Raw genomic sequence first — 22,920 nt, 5'->3', positions numbered from 1 at the left:
CAATTAAGAAATCCTTGTTCTCTGCATCATTTGATTTTAAATGAAACACTGTAGAACCTTCATTCCATCCCTCTTTATTTTCTGTGGAGAGGAGTCCACTCGAGATCCCATGTGCTGTGTTTGCCCAGGTACCAGCTCTAGGATTCCTGCGTGGGTGATACTTATCAGTGTCTACTCAGTCCATTGTCTTAGACTTTCATTCGATTGGCTAGATCACATGGCTTATTAAGAAATCCACAGTTGATTGCCCCATATTATGGGGCATTTGATCGACGCAGGGAGCATTTGATCTCATTCCTGTCCTGTGAGTGATTGCTCAAGCTTTCATCCCATTTTGGCAAGATATTTGGCAATTACTTGAGTAGAGAATATAAATACTGTTGGTCACCTTAGATGGTGAGAGGCGCTCAGCTAGAGGGATGAGCCACAGCCACTGAGAGCTGAAATTGAGCTACCTGCAGGCGATAGCGGATCCCACACGGCTTTGCCGAAGGGTAAAGACCTTCTGGTGCTCTGATTTCGGTTGGCGGTAAATTGAAAGTAGCACTTTGCCAATGGCCCAAATACTAATAGCTTGCATCACTTTATTCCGTGTTAAATTGTTTTAGTCAATGCCTAGAATAATCTTTAAAGCCATACACTGATTTCCTCTATAGTTGTTGAATACATCACCTTGCTGAGTTTCGTTGTGTCCGTGCCCAAATTTCTGATTGGGGAACTCACCCCTCATTCCCTTTTGAATACTCATACCTTATTCCTAACTTACTCTAAGCAGCCACAGATGAACACGGGCACCTTGTTACACGGTCCTCTGAACCCTCAGCTGAGCCCTTCAAAGACCTGGCAAGAATGTGTCATGTGAGAGTTTAGAGACTGTACCTGCCAGGACTAGTGGTCATGCCCTTTCACATTACTTTTCCCATTTTTTCTGTTCCCCACATCTCTTTCCCCATGTATTTTCTCCATTTCAAAACAAAAACACAGATGGAGTATCAGTTAGAATTGATAGACATTTTGTAAGTTTATTTGACTGTGTTGCTGTTTTCAAGTCTGTCTTTCTGAAGTCAGTTCCTGGACTCCTCGGTTCTTGATTCCTGATATGTTTGCAGGTGACGTGTATCTCTTTTGCCTGGAACGCCCAGATCCTAGAAACATTTGTTGTACACATTGTGGAACTACTGTTTTTAATCAGGAACATGTATGACTTATCAGTCTTCTTTACCCTGAGTCTTTCGAGTATGTGATGACCTATTTTCTCCTTCTCTAAACACGAATGGGATCAGGTAACCCAGAGGGACTTCTCCACACACACATTATCCAACAGATAGAGCTGGTCATTGGCCTGACCTTTCCTTATAGCTTGAGTTGGCAGGTAGAACAACTTTGGGATTTTGGTGAGAGTCCAGAGTTCTTGCATAGGACACAGGCAGACACAGACTGGGGTCCTTTCAGGGCGGGCCCCAGTGCTTTGGTGTGTGCCTGGCTTCTCTAGCAACTGAGCTAGTTCTGAGAACTCTGACACGGAGATGTGGGTTAACTCTGAATCAGAGTGGGTGGCAAGGACACTACCGGAATCAGCTAGGTGTTCATTGAACGCCCAGGCAAAATGCTCCTTGGAGACCCGCTTCTGAGGACCTACGCTGTGGGCCTTTTTTCATTTTCTCTTTGCCAGTTGAGCCATCCTGGCCTTACCCCATAATAGCGAGTGGGTCATCATCATACTCTCCCTTTATCCCTTCTGACCTGACCTCTGAAAATAAATTTAGGAAAGCGACACTAATGCGGTCATAGTATCTCAGTAACAAGGGGTGAAATCGGTTTCCTTAAGAGTGTGTACTGCCTGTTTTCATCCATCCTCTTGGCTTCTTTCTGTCTGCCCTTTCCACCCCAGTCCTTCAGTGAATTTAGTTTTAATAGTTCCCCCAGTCCCTTTCCATCCTAATAATGTGTCTTAATCAACTTGAAAGTCCTTCATACTTACTGGTGTTAGTTTTGTCCCTAACTATTCATCCTTGATGAGTACCAGCAAATTACGTGAGAGGTCGGGTTGGCAGGGTTTGGAGATAAGGCGAGAGAATACTGTGTGTGAAATCCCAGTGAAAGGAGTATTTATACTTTAAATTCATGTTGTTAAAAATTGAGGCATTCCAGATGAGGCCAGGTATAAGCTGTCAACATTTAAATTTACCAATGACTTGAAGATGTCACATTGTACAGGAAGAAGGAAAGCAAACTTTCAACCACTTCCTGGTATTTCTGTATGATTGGGACTGTTCTCAAAGTGGGCATTGCTGAGTTCTGTGCATGAGGTAGGAGAGGGCAAGAGGGCAATTTCTAACTTAAATTTTTTAGCTTGTCCTATGGAACTTGTTGACTTTCTATAACTGTAGCTTAATCCTTACAGAGTTCTAGTAACTGAATTTGTGGCTGCTTCAGCCAATGGCATGAGTTGGATTGGCTGCTTTAGATAAGTGAAGCTCTTTGGAATTTTTTTTTAATTAGATAAGAACCATGTATAACACTAATAGTCATACAACCAGGGAACTAGGAATTTATCTTTTTTTCCCTTTGCCTCTACTAAGTGTCTAAATGAGAGTCATTTTGGTGTTGCTGATCTGTAGCTACATGCAGTTTTTGTTGGCACTTACCTGCTTTTAAAGCTTTATCAGAGTATAAAACAGCTTTGTATACAGATTTGGACAACAATTTTAAAAATATATTTTTAGCTTCAGGTATATAAAATTTCTTCACTGTAGCAAACTGCTTATATAAGTAGGGTAGTAATTCTTGTTTTGCTTTAAAAGTGTTTTCTCTACATTATGTTCCAAATAAAGTAAAATTGTAATAATTTGAAAATAACTTCATTGTTGGAAATGCTGTGTAGGTTGATTTTCAAAACGTAGTTTAGTTTGTCCTGAGAGAATGTGATAACTTAAGCTAGGTTAATAAAACAGTGACAAGTAAAAGCTCAATAGCCCCATAATGAAGAAACAAGAGTAATTTTAATGATATTTGGGTGAAAGTGAAACTTTTCTTTAAAACTTAAGGTTCTTGAAATGATTTTCTTAAATATTTTCTACTTTCTTAAATAGAAAAAAAAAAAAAAAGGGTTTGCTGAGACCAAATGAACATTAGCCTTATCTAACTTTAAATTTATGGTATCAATAAATGAAAATTTCCTGTAATTCAAGGCATTTATCAACACATTTGATTTCTGAACATTTAAATTACAGGAGCATTTCAAGTAGTGTAATTGGCTTCACCTTTGCATTTTCCAGTACCCTCATTAAGGACAGCTTTATAAGGGGAAGGGAAGTTTGTTCTCAGTGATGTGTTCCATTTTTGGTGATTATGCTCCCTTCATTAGAGAATCCGAGCCTTGCTTATTTCAAATGGTAGAAATCTTTTCCATACACATTACTTTGATGTTCAATTAGAAAAACTTTCCTGGTAGTGACTTTTATTACTAAGTATTTTTTCATTTGAATCATCGATTATTTGTGTTTTCTAACTTGAATTACTTATTGAATTACTGAATTAAAATCATTAATTTGAAGCTACTGCTATTGTAGGAGATGTATGCTTATAGTTAATCTCCTCTTTGAGTCCTTCAGGCCTTTTGAATTAACTTAGTTTATTAATTCCTCACATATAATAAAGGTTACAATACGACCCTAAAACTTTAGTATCAGTATAATTCAGAGCTAGCTGTACTTGCTCTGTTTTAAACAATTGAGATGCAGTACCAGCAGCTAGTCCTCCAACGCCCATCTCTTGGGCGAGATGCTCAGAAAGCGTGAGGAGGTGGGGACAGGCATCATTAAGAGCAGTAGGCCATCCAGCAGCCCCCCCATGTTCTCTTTCATGCTAGCAATGGCATTAAAGAATATTTTACAGATAGACAGATTTTCCTGCCATGCTGACGATCTCAGAGATTACAGCTGTGCCAGGAACTCTCTCTCCAGTATGGTTAGTAATAATCCTATTACATCAGTTAGATGCTGGGACTTCAGTTAGGTCTCCAGTTCACACAGTAACATGTATCCTTTCTGTAGCAACAGCAGTGTTTTTAGAAACTGGTCCCCAAGAGTCAGTTATTGATGATAACTACTGAGGTTTATTGTAAATTTAGAAAACCATATAACCATTTTAGGGAAACAAAAAATAAACTAGAAAGGAGGGCATCTTTTAAAATAGTGTTTTATAAGTGTGTGTGTTAGTACACTTGTAAATAAGGAAAAATAGTAAAAGTAGAAAAAAAAATTTTTAATCTGTTAATAGTGAGAATTCTTTAGTAGGTAGAAATCTTCCGCAACCAGAGGATCATTTGCTTTTTCTTCCCTGTTTGTCTCTAATTACCAGTTCTTTGTCTTTTAAGTTTAGATACATAGGATTATTAAGTCTTTTAAAAATAATAGCGTTCCCAAATTAGTATTTTCACAGCTACACTTTTAAAGTTATATTTTTTAAAACAGAAGTTAATGTAATTAAAATGTTTACAAAAATTTCAGTGTCATGTTTTGAACAAATACAAATTACATCTCTGGGCTAATTTGACTTTTTAAAACTATCCCTTTTGAGCAGACATTATGCCGATATTGATTTAAAAGCAAAATTATTAATCTCCAAACTATGAAAGTACAGAAATGGGAGGGGGGGATTTTCTTAATTTTAAAAGTACTAGTCTTACTTGTTTTTATTTTTCATTCTTCTTATTTTTTTCTTATTTATCTGGGCAGGATATTCAGTGTGAAAGTTTGGAATAAATCAGTATGTACAAGATGGATGCCAGCTAGTAAATTTTATTTGGTATGAAGTACTGTAGCTAGCAGGCTGTAAATTTTAAGTTGCAAAATTAAATTTGTTTGTATTTGGAATATGTGGAATTCCTCATTTAGTGTGGGAAAAATGAAAATTGGAGAACCTACTTCTATTCCTTATACACCTGCTTATTGTCGTGTCACATGGAATACATCTTTTGTATTTCTCTGTGCCTCTGGCTTCTCTTCCGTAAAATGGGTTCAAGAGTTTAATTGACTGCCTTCACCCTTTCAAGAACATTGAGGACAGATACCTTGAAGTCTTTGGAAGACAAAATGCCACCTTGTATATTTTTTGATACTAACTTGCCTTGTAAGTATGTGCTATGTATTGTACACAGTGGCGCGGTGTGACATTGTGAACTTTTTTTATGAGAACAGAGCTGTTTGCATGCCTTGTCATTAAACTGTAACTTCATTATTAATATTTTACACTGTCTGAACTTGATTCTTTCCTGTCTCTAGTGCAGTGGGAGTTGTCGCCCTGAACATCTCCATGTTCTGTGCAGTTCCTGGGTGGGTGGCAGGGCTGGGGACCCTTATCTTTTGTGGGAGTCTTTTAGAATTGTGCAGAGTCGTCGTTTTACAGGTGGGTTGGGGATATACCCCAGGTCTGCAATGTACAGGGGAGGACCTCATCATCTGAGGAGCAGACAAACAGCCCTCTGTCTCCTCATTTTTAGATTTTCCTCCACATGTTTATGCTGCCCTGCATTCTGACTCACGAGTTGGAGAGTCAGGTAGAACTTTTTGTTTTTAACATACAGAAAGCGTGGTGAAGGGGGAAGATACCAGTACAGGATTTGGGAGACATGGGTCATAGTCTGTGTGCTGCCCCTATGCTAGTTCTCACTTTTACCTGTTCTGGGCTATTTTCCATCTCTAAAGAAGGAGGATGCTAAGGCGTAAGGATGCCAGGGAGTGAAGAGGGCTGCTCTTGCGTTGAATGCCCAGATTCCATACAATTCTGAAATAGTAATTAAAAGTATGTATGAAACTACTGATAATTATTCAACGTAAACTGTTCAGAGGATGGCTTGTTAAGATTTTCTTTATATTTGCCGGCAGGGCATTCCTTCCATCATCATCAGTGAATGCTTGTGGTTGAAAAGCCCTGTGTCCCTTAAAGAGTTCCTACGTGCTATTTTGTCAAAAAAATTTTTTTCTAAGTGCTGTTTTGTTTTTCTGTGATAAAATTATTCTTGTAAAGTATAAGGAAGATGATAATTTTTATGTCTGGTTAGTATTTGTGAAGTCTGCTTGGAATTTTTAGTCTTGTGGTAGTGGTTTTTCTTTGGTTTCTAAAGTTGTTTTATGTTTTTGTGACATCTTTTGTCATTTTTTTCCAGAGAATTCGGTCAACAGTGGATGAAAAAGAGCAAAAACAACTTCTCATGGATTTGGATGTAGTGATGCGAAGTAGTGATTGCCCGTACATTGTTCAGTTTTATGGTGCACTCTTCAGAGAGGTAGGAATAAACCTAAGCTTGGGTCTTAGCTGACAAGTGGACGTCTACTTGGAATGAGTAAGAGGATGGCAGGATTTGATTCCAATCTTCAGTTAAATGCCGTACATTAGTAATACATTGATTTCTCAGCATTTTAATGTATCGCCATGATAATTTACACATTAATTTCTACCGTTCATGTTCCTTTGGTTAAGGGGTGAACTTCATACTTTAATTATATTAGTTAATTAAGTATTTTATGGCTGTCATTTGTGAACTCCATATTTCCTTCTTCACATGTAAATATTTTCTGTTTTTTGAGAACCTGGCACAAGTCATCTGGCTTCTAAATATGTTACTGTATTTAGATCTATCCCTTTTGTCCTTGAGCTCCCTCAGTCCTCCCCGACCCCTTTTTTAAACTTTCATTCATTTCTGTCATCAAATGTATCTGCATTTAGCATAAGCATTTATTTGTGTCCACCCACAATCCTCAATAAAATTCATCAGACGTGGAAATTAACAGCTGCAGTAGAATTTCTTTTATCTAATTCTGCTATCCAGATTTTTATGTAGAAGCTAGAACTTCAGTTTCTTGGTGTCAGGATCATATATCTCTTTTGGTCTCTGACTCTCCTGTATCCTGCTACAGGAGGATATCACTTCTGCCTGCAGCTGTCAGTGCACTTGCTCATTTCCAGTCACACTACTCCCTAAAGCAGGGAAGTGAGTTGGGGTCAGGAAGTAAAGGTGGAGCTGTCAGTGAATCAGATACTTCATGGTGTCCTGGACAGTTATCACACACTTGTGATATTTAGTTAGGTGAATGGGAATTGAACTGAACTCTTAAGCATTTTAAATATTCTTAAAAAAATATCCATTATAGGGCTTCCCTGGTGGCGCAGTGGTTGGGAGTCCGCCTGCCGATTCAGGGGACATGGGTTCGTGCCCCGGTTCGGGAGGATCCCACGTGCCACGGAGTGGCTGGGCCCATGAGCCGTGGCCGCTGGGCCTGCGCATCCGGAGCCTGTGCTCCGCAACGGGAGAGGCCACAACGGTGGGAGGCCCGCGTACCGGAAAAAAAAAAAAAGCCATTATCATTTTGAAAATGTTAGGATGAGCTGGTACTGGTGGGTTTGTTATGAACTGGTGAGGAAAAACTGCATCCCACCCTGCCCTTCTTTTTGGGACTGGATCGCAGAGGGTGTCGTTTTGGGGGTTTTGTTAGCGTTATTGACTTAAAAAATATTATGTTGTAAGACAGGACTGAATGTTACACTGAGTAGAAAGATATGAAATCTTATCATTGGAGAAGACCTTAGAGGTTTGTCGATTAATTCTTCACCCAATCCTGAAATATTATTTATTTTTCTGTGCTCTTAACAGATAACTCTATTAACCAGAAGCGTTCTCCTTCATGATAGAGCCCATCCCTTTGTTGAATCACTAATTAATCACTATTAGTCTTAGACTCACATAGCTTCTTTCTCCTCCTGTCCTTGCACTTTTTTGACTTGAGTGTTCATTTTTATGACCAGATCTGTTGAATTTGTTAACTTTCTTCCCCATGTCACATAGTATTACATCACATCAGCGCACGCAGTCATGTACTCAGGCAGGTAACTGTATCCTGCACCGAAGTATTATATACTGTTATTCTGTTTGTAAGATCATGAATCTGGAACTTTCTTCATGTTGCACAGGAATCTTGCCATCTCCTCCTCCCTTCTTCCCCCAAACCATGAATTTCTTCTTCATAATCATAAATCCCCTGGCCACACTACTCTTCACATCTCATGAAGAGCAGTAGTTATCTGGAATGGACTAGATTTTCTCTCCTAACTGGATGCCACAGTCAGCTTTTCCATGCTGTGCTCACTGTCTCCGTAGACTCTCATGGGCTCTATCTCAGCCCTAATTCACCTCCATAGTGCTCAAGAATGCCAGTTTATTTCTCATGTTCGTTTACTTGATAATTCACTTAAGCAACATTTAAATATATAGCTCCAGGCTAGATAGTGTGAAGTCTGATTTTATGAAAAGAAAGCAGAGTGATATCCATGATTGAAAAGTTACTGGAAACAAAAAGCTTGGAATAGTATCTGAACAGGATCATTATGATTCCTTATGAATAGCTGGGTAAAATTCAGTTTCATATCTCAGGAAGGTTGACTGGAATTGAGATATGCATCTAGAAGCACTAACATCTATTGAATGCTCTATAGATTCCACATTTATTACTTTCACAACAGTCTCAGGCAGGTTGGTGGTATTATCCCCTCTTCCCAGGGAGGAAACTGAGATACGAGTACTAATTTGACGAAAGTCACACAGCCAAGAAGTGTCACGGACAGGACTTCAGAGACAAAAATCTCACTGTTCTTTCTGTTATACCACAAGTGGTCCAGGGATAAAGAACTTGAGCTTCATTTAAGAAATAATCTACTTTTTAAACATTGCAGTTTTTGAGTATGATAAGATGAAGGGTCAGGAGCTATACAAGTAAGTTGTGTTAAGTCACAAAATGCCTAGTTAGGCTGAACATGAAGCCACCCCCTGCCCCCCTTAGATCTTAGAATGCAGGAAGTAATAGGTACTTTCTGAATAATGCAGTTTTAGAAGCAGAAAGTTCACCTTGAAGAGTGCATAGTCAAAGTTGTAACTTTCCTGAAGTTACAATGGTTAAAAATAATAAACATTTATTTAATAATGGTTTGGAGAAAGATTTTTGAGCTAGATCACTTAAAAGAAAAGGATCCTTTTTTGTTGACGTGACCTTCAGGGTTTTTTTTTGTTTTTTTCTGTTTTGTTTTGTTTTTGCGGTACGTGGGCCTCTCACTGTTGTGGCCTCTCCCGTTGCGGAGCACAGGCTCCGGACGCGCAGGCTCAGCGGCCATGGCTCACGGGCCTAGCCGCTCCGCGGCATGCGAGATCCTCCCGGACCGGGGCACAAACCTGCATCCCCCGCATCGGCAGGCGGACTTTCAACCACTGCGCCACCAGGGAAGCCCCACCTTCAGTTTTGATAATAGACACAGAATTCTGGGTTTATGAAAGGAAAAGACTGGACATGAATGAGCGCATTCAGGACTTGTGAGAGAGACGAATGCTTGTAACTCCCATCCCTGTGAAAAGCCTCCAGAGTATTTAATTTCACATAATTTATATGACCACAGGACGTCAGCTCTTGGTCTGATTCAGTCAACCAACAATCACGGAGCCATGAGATGTTATTTTTCTTCTTCTTGGCAGCAACAGTGTAGAGGTTAATCTTGCCATTGGGTAATATTGAGCCTCTGAAAGTTCCATAACTTTATTTGGAGCAGTGAATAAATAACATTTAATACTGAAGTTGGTAACTCATTTATTGCTGTTGTCTCCAACCATGTGTATACTTCTTTCTAGGATGAAACTAAATGAGGATAAGAAGTCGAAAATACAACTTGGATTTTATTTAGATAATTTATTAAGACATCTAATTGCACAGGTTTCTAAATTCATTTTCAGAATTGGTAGACAGGGAAAAAAGAGCTTGACAGTATTGAATAATGAAAGTGACTTTTAGCCTGTAGCTTACATAAAGGCCAGACCTACTATTTATGTTATCAATACTGAGACTTAGAAGCACTTTTAAAATGTCTTTTAATATATACATTTTCAGAATTTAATAGGAAGGAATCCCTTATTTAAGATATCTTTTGAGGTTGGGGAAACTCCAGTGTAGGAAATACTGTTCTGAGTAATCTGTGACTATAGGAGTTCATCAGGTTATGTAAAAGGCAGTGATAGGGCTTCCCTGATGGCGCAGTGGTTGAGGGTCCGCCTGCCGATGCAGGGGACATGGGTTCGTGCCCTGGTCCGGGAAGATCCCACATGCTGCAGAGCGGCTGGGCCCGTGAGCCATGGCCGCTGAGCCTGAGCGTCCGGGGCCTGTGCTCCACAACGGGAGAGGCCACAACAGCGAGAGGCCCGCGTACCGCAAAAAAAAAAACCACACAAAAAAGGCAGTGATATTAGCCAAATTTAGTCACCTCCTCCCTTTCTGCCCCTACTTCTGCCCACGTTGTCCTTTCCCCTTCATTCCCCACCCCGGCAGGTTTTAAGTACAGCTTTATGGAGGTAAAATTGGAAATCAGCTGCACATATTTACAATATACAATTTGATATGTTGGAACAAATGTACACACGTGTGGGCTTGTCACCATAATCAAGGTCATGAACATACCCACCTCTCACGAGTTTCCTTGTGTCCCGTAGGTTATACACACTTCCTCTCTGCTGTCGCCATCCTCAGGCAACTGCAGAGCTGCTTTCTGCCACTGTAGATGAGTTTGCATTTGCTAGAATTTTATGTAAATGGAATCATACAGCATGTATCCCCTCCTTTTTTTTTTTTGTCGTCTTTTACTCAGCATAATTATTTTGCAGTTCAGTTTTCTTTCAAAGAGTTCTCTTCAGGTTATCTGTTTCTCCCTGAGTGATACTTGGTAGTTTGATTTTATTTTCAGAAATTTGTGCCTTTTATCTAAACTGTCAAATTAATTGGTATAAAGTTATTCATAATAGCCCAATATTATCATCATAATATCTGTAGAATCTACAGTGATGTTACCTCCCTCTCTCTCTCATTCCTGATGTAATTTGTATCTTCTCTATTTTTTCCTGATTAGTCTGGCTAGGCTAATTTGTTAGATGTATTATTCCTAGGTGCTTTTTTCTTTCTACTGTGAGTGGTGTCTTTTTTTTTTTTTTTTTGGGTTCGCAGGCCTCCTCTCACTGCTGTGGCCCCTCCCGTTGCGGAGCACAGGCTCCGGACGCGCAGGCTCAGCGGCCACGGCTCACGGGCCCAGCCGCTCCACGGCATGTGGGATCTTCCCGGACCGGGGCACGAACCCGTGTCCCCTGCATCGGCAGGCGGACTCTCGACCACTGCGCCACCAGGGAAGCCCAGTGGTGTCTTTTTAAACATTTTATTTTCTAAGTTGTTCCTGTTGGTATAAAAGTTATGTTATTGGTTTTATCTGGATGTTGTCTCTGAAACCCTTATCTTGATCTTAGTAGTTCAGTTTCATTATCCTCCACCTTCCTTTTCAGTAAATCCATATTCAGTAATTTTTATTTTTGTATTTCAATTGTGTGGTTGTCTGTCTTTTGCTTGAATGTGAAAGTAATGTTGCTGTCACTGCTTTTGAGGCAGCTCAAACCATTCCTTTTTTTTTTTTTTTTTTAACGCAGCTTATTGCTGTTGTCTATTCTCAGTTATGGCCAAAAGGAACTGCTAGAAGAAATACATTTACATTAGGTTATGTGCCTTAGAAACTACAAAGATTTCCCGCCCTGGAGCTAATTGCTCCTTTGTATCTGCCCTTCTCACCTCAGTTTACTTCTCACCTTTATTTCCCTTGTTCCTTTGTCTTTCCTTCTCTTTTGGTTGTTTTCCTATTTTTCCACCCTTTCCCCTTCTCCCCTCATTTTCTTAACTCTAGTTTTTAGCAGCTGCCAGGCGCTTTACTTTGTGCTTTACATATGTTAACTCGTTTGATCTTTATCATATTCCATTGAAGATTGTGGGGCAATCCCATTTCATCGTTAGGAGTTAATGAGGCCCAAGCTTATATAAGTGGAGAGTGGGAGAGCCTGGATGAGTAAGTCAGGCCTTCACACTTTAATCAGTCATTGTCCCACTTTGCTATATTACTGAAGTTAAGTTCCTTCCTCGCTGTTTTCCTAAGTAGGTGAGTTAAATGTGCTATCCTTTTCTCTAATTAAAAAATTCTGGTAAATCTATTGAGATGGTATCTTTAGATTGAAATAAATTCAAGTGTGTGTTTTGGGTTAATAGTGTTAGTCGTTTATGAAGGTTATTCTGCAAGAGCACCCAGAAAAAGAGACCTAAGAAGAAAGATTGGAATAACTATAAGTGAAAGTTCACTTTGTCAGATATGCTTTACAAATCAGCATTCTGTGAAGCCATGGAGCTACATGGACGTTGCAGCAGCTGGTTCTACTTTAAGAGTGGGATTATTCATCTCAGCAGTCATCACAGCATGTGCTGTCTCTACATATAAGTTAAATGTCCTTGCATTGGAGGTGTTGATAGGAGAAAGGAGTTATGTAAGTGGATTCTGTTCATGGCTCTATCGCTAATTAGCAGTGCTGTTCTGAGCAAGCCATTTTACTTCACCGGGCATAGATCTCTCGTATGATCAATCCAAGTCAGTTGTTAGGGGAAGGAGGTTAGTGGTAGAAAATCTCTAAGGATATAGCTGGATCCATAAATTAGAAACCATATGCAAAATTTTTTAAAGATAATTCTTGTCATGATCCCTATAGCTCTTTTCACTCTCCCAAGGTACTTCGTATTCCTTGTTTATATGTGCACATACTTCTACAGCATTATAAACATGGAATCTGCTTATAGCCTGTGTTTTCTCATGCATACCTCATGAACTGTATAGTTTTCAAAATAATTTAATTTTAGGTAATCCTTTTAATAATGTACCATTTCATCTTGTGAGATAGTTGAGGTTTTTAGTTTGTTTTTGTTTTTTCTTTTTGTAATTTATGAGCTATTTGTTTAAGTTAGGTTCCCAGTCATGGGATGACTATCAAAGGGTATAGGCACTTTTATTTCTCTTGTTTGGTTGTCAGATTGCCTTCAAACTGGTTTAAAACACTCTACAGTGCTGCCAATAGTTTTTGAATGATTTGATTTGATTATAGCCAGCATTTGTTCATTTAAGGAATGTTTATTGAGCCCCTGTCGTGGTGGACTATATGTTATAATAGGGAAGATCAATGAAAACCATAATAAATAAGTAAATTATATTTTATATTAGAAGATGGTAAAGGCTCTACAGAGTAGAGCTGTTAAGGGGATGCTGAGAGGGGGATGACTTGCATTTTGAATTGGGCATTTTCAATGTCGGCCACTGAGAAGGTGGCATTTAAGCAAGGACTTTAGGCATTGGGCTTGCTTTATGTATTTTTTTTCTTTTTTACTAATTTAAGAAGTTTATATAGTTTCTCAAGATTCCTGTAGTCTATTTCCTTTGTTAGTGAGAATGAACAGTTTCCCACATATTTTCTGTTTTTCTATTTAATCATGGCAGAGTTTGAAAATTTTTATAAAAGTCCAAAGGTTTTCTATGTAGGACTATGCCCATTCTTACAATTAAGAGTAGGGAAAATTGGGCAACTAAGTTTGTGTTTGAACATGAGGAGAATATTCTGTCCAGCACTTTAATAAGGAACAAAAATTAAAAAAAAAAAAGATTGCTTCTTCTCTCATTGTATTTCTATTTTAAGTAAAGGAAAGGTGGTACTTAATGTTAAGATGTATAAGAATAACCGATATTTGTTTTTTTATAGGGTGACTGTTGGATCTGTATGGAACTCATGTCTACCTCGTTTGATAAGTTTTACAAATATGTATATAGTGTATTAGATGATGTTATTCCAGAAGAAATTTTAGGCAAAATCACTTTAGCAGTAAGTACTTGGTTTTCAAATTGTTCCTTGTATACATACTTACATAAAGATGCTACTGGAGTTTTGAATGCATACATCTGAATGCCCTTCACAGAATGTTACTGACCTTCCTAGAAAATCATTATAATAGGAAAAGAGACAAAAATCACTTCTGTGGGGTAATTAATACAACAAGTAGTAAGAACAATTTTCAAAATACTACATTGACACTTTCCATTATTGAAAAGTATGTATTGAAATCATACATTTCAATAATAAATACTACAGTATTCTTTCCATTAAAATCAGAGTGAACCATAATAGACTGTGCTGTAAATAAGGCTAGAAAAAGCAATTTTCTGTTCCTCTTTCCCTTGTTACTTTAACTGTATTTAAATAGGCTATATTATCACAGTTCCGCTTAAATTAGAATTGCAGCAGTCTCCTTGAAATCCCTTAACTGAAACTCTTTAGACTAAGTATATTTCCTGTGGTTTAAGATTTGGGCTATTCTGTCTAAACTACTTAAATTGTTGACTAGCAATTTCAGTAACCAGCATTACTACTAATTTGGTCAAATCACTTTTAGCATAGTACCAAAAAAGAAAAGAGGCACTGTTTTGCTTACGTGTTTATAGTTTTGAAAATGAATTAATGATCATTTTCTTTCTTGTTCTTTTAGCTAACAAAGGTCATTCACAGTTTTTTCACAGAAAGAAAAACAAATTTTTTTGATAAAGTTAGTAAGTTTCTTAGAAACCCCTGAGAATCTGAACTAATGACGTGACCTGGGTTAGTGGATGTGTAAACTAAATTTTATAGGAAGTTGTAAGATAGATATTCTGGTTGCATGAATTTCCTCTTTCTTCCTGCATCCTCCACATCCAGTATAGTCTGCCTGGTAATTGTCAGTTTATCCTGTTTAATCATTAAGGGTCAATGTTAAAATAAGTAAGACAGTTTCTGAGCTGTATTTTAGTGGTAAGAGATATGTGTGTATAACTGGGATATAAAAAGTCAGGTTAAACTCTAGTCATAATCTTAAGATTAATAGGTCTCATGTTAATATTTTAAATTATTTACCTGAATTAATGCTTAATTTAAATGTTTTATGAGCTGTTCAGATATATACCCTTTCATATAATTTTATAAAGAAACTGTCTAGTATAAACAAGTTTTACTAGAAACTTCTTCATTATTCAGACAGGTGTATGAAATTTTATGTTGATCACTTTAGTCATCTCTCTTCAGTATACCAAACCTAGCTTTATCTTGGAACTTTTTACTATTCATAATAATTATAATGGAACAATAGTAGAATAATGATAATAGCCCATGGTTACTGAGTGTTTATTTGTGTCAGGCCAAGATCTCATGACATTTTATGTTCATAGCAACTCTCAATGGTAAATAGTGTAACCCCCTTTTTATTTACAGATGACAAATCTAAAGCATGGAGAGATTAAGTAATTAATTTGCTTTGAAATTCATATATTTGTCAGTGTAAATGATTTAAGCCCAGGCAGTCTGATCCTAGAATCCAGCTGTTAACCACTGCATGACAGGATGATCATGAAGTTGGAAAACATAGATAAAATTATTTTATCCTAAATTGCAATATATGTAATATATACTAATAAATCATTTATTATATATTTGCCTGTGTTTCTAGACTTGGTGATCATCCTTTTTGTTAAGCGTAACATTTAAAATTACTTTGTGTTAAATCCCTTCTTGCTAATTAATAACCCCATGAACAAGCGTGGCTGTTTGAAGCATTGCGAGTTTGTGTTCTGCACCCAGCAGCTTGATGGCAGCGGAGACTTGACCTTTCTAATTGGAGGCCTGTGCTTCACTTCTCTTTTAGTTTGAGGTTGTAGAAATGTTAATTCAAGTCTCTGTTTCCTCTATTCCTGGAGAAATCTTTGATTTCCTGATCATGAGCAGTGATCAAACAACAGGATAAATTCTGGCTCTGCAAAAATTACTTTGCAGGCTCCACACCCACTGAGGGTGAATGATTGTGAGAAACTGGGAATTTGGAAAAACTTATTAACTTAGGGTTGATAATGGAACCAGACTGTTGGACCTTTTTGTACTAAATATATCTGTTCCTAAAAAGTTCGATGGTATGAGAAAGATTATACAACTTTTTAATGACTTATTTAAAAAATTGTAAGTTACCTGTTTGTTTTTTTAGCTGTCAGGGAAGGGCGTGTAAAGGCAACTATGATTTCATATCTAAAATCATAATTTAGCATCTTCAGCTAACATAAAAAATGGACAGAATATTGAAATATTAAGCCCAAAAGAATGCAAAGAGCTACCCGAGCTGTTATTTTACGGTAAGCTATTGTGCTATTTGATTAGAAGGAAATTGATTGTTTATCCCATCCGTCTCTGCTTTTTCCTCCCTAGACTGTGAAAGCACTAAACCACTTAAAAGAAAACTTGAAAATCATTCACAGAGGTGGGTATGAACTGTATTTTTTTAGACTAGAAATTAACATTTTTCCTTAATAGGAAAAAAAATTAAAAGTTACAGTGTATTGTATAACTTTTACTAAAATACTTGTATTTTTAGCAAAACATACTATATGTACCCTAAAACTTTATTATTAATTTAGGATTTTTTTCCCTTTGGGATTCTATAAATTTCAGTCTAACTTATTAGAATGTTGGGGCTTAGTTGAAAAATAATTATTCATTTGCCTGATAGATAATTAATGTTTCTCTGTCTATACGAATAAGGCAGGAAGGTGAACCTGTGGACCGTCAAAGAAGGATCTGCAGGATAGCACCCTCGATCATTTTAAAGGCACGCTACTGTCCCTATCAAGTGTTTCTTCTTTACTTGGGAGGATATTTTTGTAAATTGAGAAAGATTCTTTAATTAGTATTTTACATTGAAATTCCTCTAAAGCATTTGTATTTGTGAAAACAGTGATCTTGGCCTTATTTAGACACAGGTCCAAATTCAAACATTTGGTGTCTGTCTTTTGGGAGACAGTGGGATTCCTGAATTTAATTCAGCAAATAGTTTAAGTAGTTGCTCTGTCTTATTACTATGCCAGACTCGGGGTAGTGAGGCAGTGGCTTTGAAGAGGCACAGTTCTGTACCCTCAGTAAATCTGTAGTGGACAAACCCAAGGTGATACATGGCAGTGTGTGATTCAGCCTGACAACACAGGAAGGAAGGAAACAGTCGTATTCAGAGATGCGAAAAACCTTGAATTCTAAGGTTAAAGGGCTCTAAGGTTGTGATTAAAGAGATTAGTAATTAGGGCATTGATTTAAGTAATTTTTATTTGAGGTTGACCCTGAACGACTGCAATTAGTTAACCTCGAACATCAGAATGTTTCATTTAATTTTGCCTGGCTTAATGCTTGTTAAAGATAATTTTGGCTAGCCTTCTTATTTTCTCTTTTGTCCTAAAATCATATAGGATTAGGTCCCTAAACAAAATTATTTTGTTCCTCTTGTACTTCATCTTGTTCTTGTTTTGGATTTTTTCCCTCCCTCTTTTTGTCTATATTTGGTAATTATGGGAGTATTACCTTAGGGCATCTGACAATTACCTTAGGGATTCTCACCAATCACAGTAAAGCACTAAGACACTGCCCAAGGTTAAATAAAAGGGAAAGGCTTCAAAAATAACTTTGGTTTTCCTGTGACTAAGTAAAATGATGAATTTATAGCAGTCTTTTTTACCAGCTAGGATCAGGTAGCTTTTTTTTTTTTTGCTGTAATTAGAGTGCTTTTGATTACAAGTAAGAGAAAATCCTGTTAACTGGCTTAAACTTCAAGGAAACTCATTATCTGTCGTAGTAAGTCCAAAGATAGGGTGGCTCCAACACGATATGATTAGGGCTCAGGCTCCCTTCTTCTGGCTCTGCTCTCCTTAACATGTTGGCTCCATCCTCAGGGTAGTAACAACTAAAGCAGGTCCTGTGTCACACCTAGCATAACAGCCTCTTGAAGAAGAAGCTGTCTCTTCTTGTGTGGCTGTCTTAGCAGCAGGGAGCTCTTACTTACTTGTCTCTCACATTTTCTCTTGTCTCCTTCATGCCCTTACCTAAACTAGTCCCTGGCAAGGAGCATGAGGCTACCCTGATAAGCTTAGACCAATCAGGACCCCGTGTTTGGAGGTGCGGATAGATGTACACAGAGGAGGATGGATCTCAGTAAAATGAAAGTTCCATTAGAAAGGATGATGGCATGCTTAGGAGTGGATGTTTGATAGGCAGTCAGCCGTGTCAGTGATGGTAAGCATTCTTTTCTGGATTTTTTTGTAGGTCCCCTTCTGAGTTACAGACAGATATTTTTGTATCCTATATTTATTTCTGTCCTTTTTATTCATGGAACCATGACAGGGACAATTAAATGCCTCGAAGGATTGAGATAGGGACAGAGAATTAGTGAGCAAGGGCAGGGAGAATTGTCCAGCTAGCTGATTTGCACACACTGGCAGTGAGTGAGCTGATGGTGAGTGAGGAGGAGGTGATAACCTAGGGGCCAATGTGACAAGACTGTGTAAAACCTGGAGAACCAAATGGAAAGGATTCAGCTTTCTCAGGTGTGCGGGAAAGCACACACACTCTGAGAATGGTAAAAATGAATCTAGTTTCTCCAGGATGACTCTTAAAGAAGGTTGGTTGGGAGAAACTCAATGAAGCCATCTAAGATCAGAAAAATCTCTCAAGGAGAAATAATTATTAAGTGGATACATTTACTGAGTACTAACAATGTTCAGTTTCTGTAATAGGTGTTTTCATTTCCACAATCCTATAAGTTAGGAATTATTACTTATATTTTGTAGATGAGGGAATTGTGGTTGCTAAGTGAAAGTTCAGGAACTTGCCCCAGGTCACATTGTGAATATCAGGCCCAGGTCTTGAACCTTTGCTTTTTTGATCCCGAAGCTTGTGGTCTTTTAGAGGTACTGGACTGGATACTTTCCTAAGTTAGATAAAGCTCTCCTTTAACTAAATTGTGAGTTTATAATTTGTATACTTTGCATTTAGTTGTATAATCTTTGACACGTATTGTAAAGTAGCTTAGTTACTCTTACAGATTAAATTCATCCTGCATGTTTTGACTGTTAAGTAATGAATTTGAAACAAGTAAATGCGTATGTCTCTTGATGAAAACAGAACTTTATAGAATGCCTAAATTTAATATGAGGAGTTTTTTGATAATGAGTTTTTAGCATTCAGAAAATTTTTTTCATCTTAGCTATCTGAATTTTAAGGACTTGATCACTTATGTTTTCTAAGGTTTTTCAGTATTTTTCCTTGAAATACTTTAGAATATAGCTCGTTTGATTACTTGAACGTTGAGTGACATCTGTGTCTTGCAGATATCAAACCTTCCAATATTCTTCTGGATAGAAGTGGAAATATTAAACTCTGCGACTTTGGCATCAGTGGACAGCTTGTGGACTCCATTGCCAAGACAAGAGATGCTGGATGCAGGCCATACATGGCAGTAAGTGCAAAGGCCAAACCTTCTTGCTTGACATTCATTGCACAGAGAGCCTGTGCCCTTTGGTGCTGTACTACTAAGGAATCTGCTTTGGTCGCGCAGTTTCACCATACTAGAATATTCTCCTCTTCCACGAAGACCAAACTCAGTTCTAGCTCTTCTATGAAACTTGGCGAAGTCATCCCAGTGAACTCCTGTTTCATTGTCTTACCGTATTCCTCTTGCCTGGCACTGAGCATTTATGGTCTTTTCTGATTACTGTTTTTTCATTATATTCTAGTTAGTTCTCAGAAGGCCTCTTTTGTACGTCTAGACCCCCATATGCTGTCTTGACTGTAGGAGGTACTACAGTCAAGTAGTAGACATATTGATTGTATGTTTACAATCACTGTTACAATTGATTGTATGTTTACAATTGTAGTAGACATATTGATAATGTAAGTGGTGCTGTTTCTGGTTAGAGAAGAATAGGAAGCCGAATTCCTCATAGAACTCAGTATGTCTCATAGCATGTTCAGAGGTAAGAGAAACTCACTGACACGTGCAAGGTAGAGGCATTAGTTATTTCTCAACCTGGAGTGTTATAATTCCTGCTGATGCATAGGAAAGCTACTTATACTGATATGTTTATTTTGTAACCAGCCAAAATACTGATCTACCTCTTTTTTTAAAAAATTAATTTATTTTTGACTGCGTTGGGTCTTCGTTGCTGCTCATGGGCTTTCTCTAGTTGCGGCAAGCGGGGGCTGCTCTTCGTTGCGGTGCGCGGGCTTACCATTACAGTGGCTTCTCTTGTTGAGGAGCATGCACTCTAGGTGCGCGGACTTCAGTAGTTGTGGCGCACGGGCTTAGTTGCTCCTCGGCATGTGGGATCTTCCCAGAACCAGGGCTTGAACCCGTGTCCACTGCGTTGGCAGGCAGATTCTTAACCACTGCGCCACCAGGGAAGTCCCTACCTCTTTTTTGAATAGGTTTCAGATGGCACTCAAGGTACCATTCTGCAGGTAATTTTTGCCTTAGCATTCCTCATATTTATTGATCTTTCTCATATCTATCTACCTACCTATAATCATATATATTTTGTTACTTTTCTCATGTTTATTTTTGTTGCTTTGCCTAGAACTGTATCAATGTTGAATGACAGTATTGATGGTAGGATTCTTATGTTGCTTGACTTGAAAGCAAATGTCTTTTTCTGGTTTACTAAGTGTATGTGTATATATCTGTGTGTGAGAATGTGTGTGTGAGAGAGAGAATAAGAATGAATCAGAAATGGCTATTAAATTTTATTAAATGCCTTTTTGGCCTTGTTCAGCGTATGATAAAATGTTTCTGTGCAGCTGTTGATATGACACATCATAGTAACATATATTTCCTGTGGTTGAACCGTTCTGGCATTCCAGAAATAATCCCTACATGGTTCATAGTTTATGTGTTTAATATATTTTTACATGTGCTATATTAATATTTATAATTGCTACATAAAAATGTTTGAGATTGGTTTGTAGTATACATTGTAAAGGTTTTAGACGGGCTATGCAAGTTTTAAAAATCGAATTGGGAAAATTTTCATCTTATTTTATTCATACAGTAAAAAAGTATTGATCACCTAGTAATCAAAAACATAACTTTGGCCTCCTTGAGCTCAGAAAATTTTCCCCAGAGCTCAGAACAGTTGTGATGGTATAGTTTTCTGTTCTTTGAGGTTGAAATCCATCTTGGCCAGGAGTCTTTGGGGAAAGATACATAATTCTTTTTTTGTTCTAAGATTTTTTTTTTTATGTGGACCATTTTTAAAGTCTTTATTGAATTTGTTACAATATTGCTTCTGTTTTATGTTCTGGGTGTTTGGCTGTGAGGCATGTGGGATCTTAGCTCCCCGACCAGGGATCGAACCCGCACCCCCACTGCATTGGAAGGTGAAGTCTTAACCACTGACCCGTCAGGGAAGTCCCCATAATTCTTTGAAAACTGTGAAATTTTACTGTTTCCTTAGCATCACACATATGCGTGGGTGGGTGTGCGTGTGTATACATATACATACTTTCCTTTTCTTAGTTGTTTTAAATGTTGGGTGTAAGACCTGTTTACTGCAGTGTTTTAAGTACCAATTATGTGGTAGTTTTAAAATCTGTCCAATCTCTTTAATACACCTCCCTTCAAAAGGCGGTGGCTAAGTACAGCCTTGAGTGTGGACTGAACTTAGGCACTCACTTCTCATGAGTAGCATGTGGCAGAAATGACAGTGCATCCCTCTGAGAGTTGGTCATAAAGAGGCATGTGACTTCGTTCTTGGTTTCTTTCTTGGATTGCTCACTCTGGGGGAGGCCAGCTGCCATGTTGTGAAGACACTCAGGCAGCTTTACAGAGAGACTCATGTGGTGAGGAACAGAGGCTTCCTGCGGTACTGTGTGAGTGAGCTTGGTGACGAGACCTCCTGCCCCAGTGAGGCCGACAGCCCTGGCTGACATCTCAGTTGAAGTCTCATGAGAGACCCTGAGGCATAACCACCAACAAAAATGCTCCCTGAAGCCTGACTCACAGAAACCTGAAATAATAAATGTCTGTTGGTGTCAGCTGTTAAGTTTTGTGGTGCTTTGTTACACAAATAGCTAACCAGTACAAAGTGATTCATGTTAATCTTTTTACTTATTACTTGCTTTCAAAGCATTTTAGTCCGTACGTTTCTGCCTTTTGGGACATATTAAAATTCTTCTTTTAGCATGATAAATGGTCAATTAAAAAATGAAATATTGGAAAGGGTCTGTTCTGTATTATAATTATATTCAGCACTTTTTTTTAACTGTTTATTTATTTTTAATTTTTTTTGTTGGGGGGCTGTGTTGGGTCTTAGTTGCTGCGCGCGGGCTTTCTCTAGCTGCAGTGAGCAGCGGGGGCTACTCTTCGTTATGGTACGTGGGCCTCTCATCGCTGTGGCTTCTCTTGTTGCAGAGCACGGGTTCCAGGCATGTGGGCTTCAGTAGTTGCAGCACATGGGCTCGGTAGTTGTGGCTTGTGGGCTGTAGAGCGTGGGCTCAGTAGTTGTGATGCACCGGCTTAGCTGCTCTGCGGCGTGTAGGATCTTCCTGGACCAGGGCTCGAACCCATGTCCCCCGCATAGGCAGGTGGATTCTCAACCACTGCACCACCAGGGAGGTCCCTGTTCAGCACTTTTTTGCCATTTTAATATAAAAAAATAGAGGAGTTCAAAATTTGAAAATATTGAGGTTGTCAATTTCTCCTTATTCCTTGGTTTTTATTTTGTATACTTTAATACAAAGTAACTTGAGTTGTGTATTTATTATAAATTATATGTTTTGGATATAAAATTGTTTTATCTACTACTTTTTTGCTGTTTTTGTTAATATTATAGACCCTATTCTCTAAGTTGATATTTTCCTCTTGTTAATTTTAAAAAGCTTTTTGTTTTTCAAATCCGTACTTCTGACTTAGATTTAGGATACAGCATCTTTAATTAGTTTCATGGATCTTAAATCTCCACTCCTCTCAAAGAATACTTTTCAAAATATTAAAAATATTACATGTACAAATAGAGAACGAACATGTGTCAAAAATATATTTAACTCATTAATGAGAAAACTGGACAGACAGGTTAGTGAAACTGGCTCAAAGAACATTTGCATCATTCTGTATTTACAGTCACTAAAGAAGGAATATTGCAACAAGATGGCTAATC

The 22,920-nt window shown here is 38.1% G+C and overlaps 1 protein-coding gene across 3 annotated transcripts in view; it reads left to right on the top strand.

Annotated features, from left to right (window-relative positions):
- Positions 1 to 22,920, top strand: part of MAP2K4 (mitogen-activated protein kinase kinase 4) — a gene marked incomplete at its 5' end in the record, with an annotated part of 104,929 nt that overhangs the window by 66,832 nt on the left and 15,177 nt on the right. For all 3 annotated transcript variants that reach the window (XR_014298369.1, XM_082679781.1, XM_082679782.1), the window contains 4 exons: positions 6,170 to 6,289; positions 13,640 to 13,759; positions 16,157 to 16,208; positions 19,099 to 19,226. Coding sequence is in view for 2 of the 3 variants with exons in the window: in XM_082679781.1 (XP_082535907.1) it covers positions 6,170 to 6,289; positions 13,640 to 13,759; positions 16,157 to 16,208; positions 19,099 to 19,226 (420 nt within the window). The remainder of the gene's footprint in view (positions 1 to 6,169; positions 6,290 to 13,639; positions 13,760 to 16,156; positions 16,209 to 19,098; positions 19,227 to 22,920) is intronic.

This window comes from Grampus griseus (assembly GCF_964374135.1).
Source record: "Grampus griseus genome assembly, chromosome: 20".
NCBI classification, from domain to species: Eukaryota; Metazoa; Chordata; class Mammalia; order Artiodactyla; family Delphinidae; genus Grampus; species Grampus griseus.
Note: the sequence above shows the minus strand (reverse complement) of the source record. Positions and strands in the feature narration are given on the sequence as shown.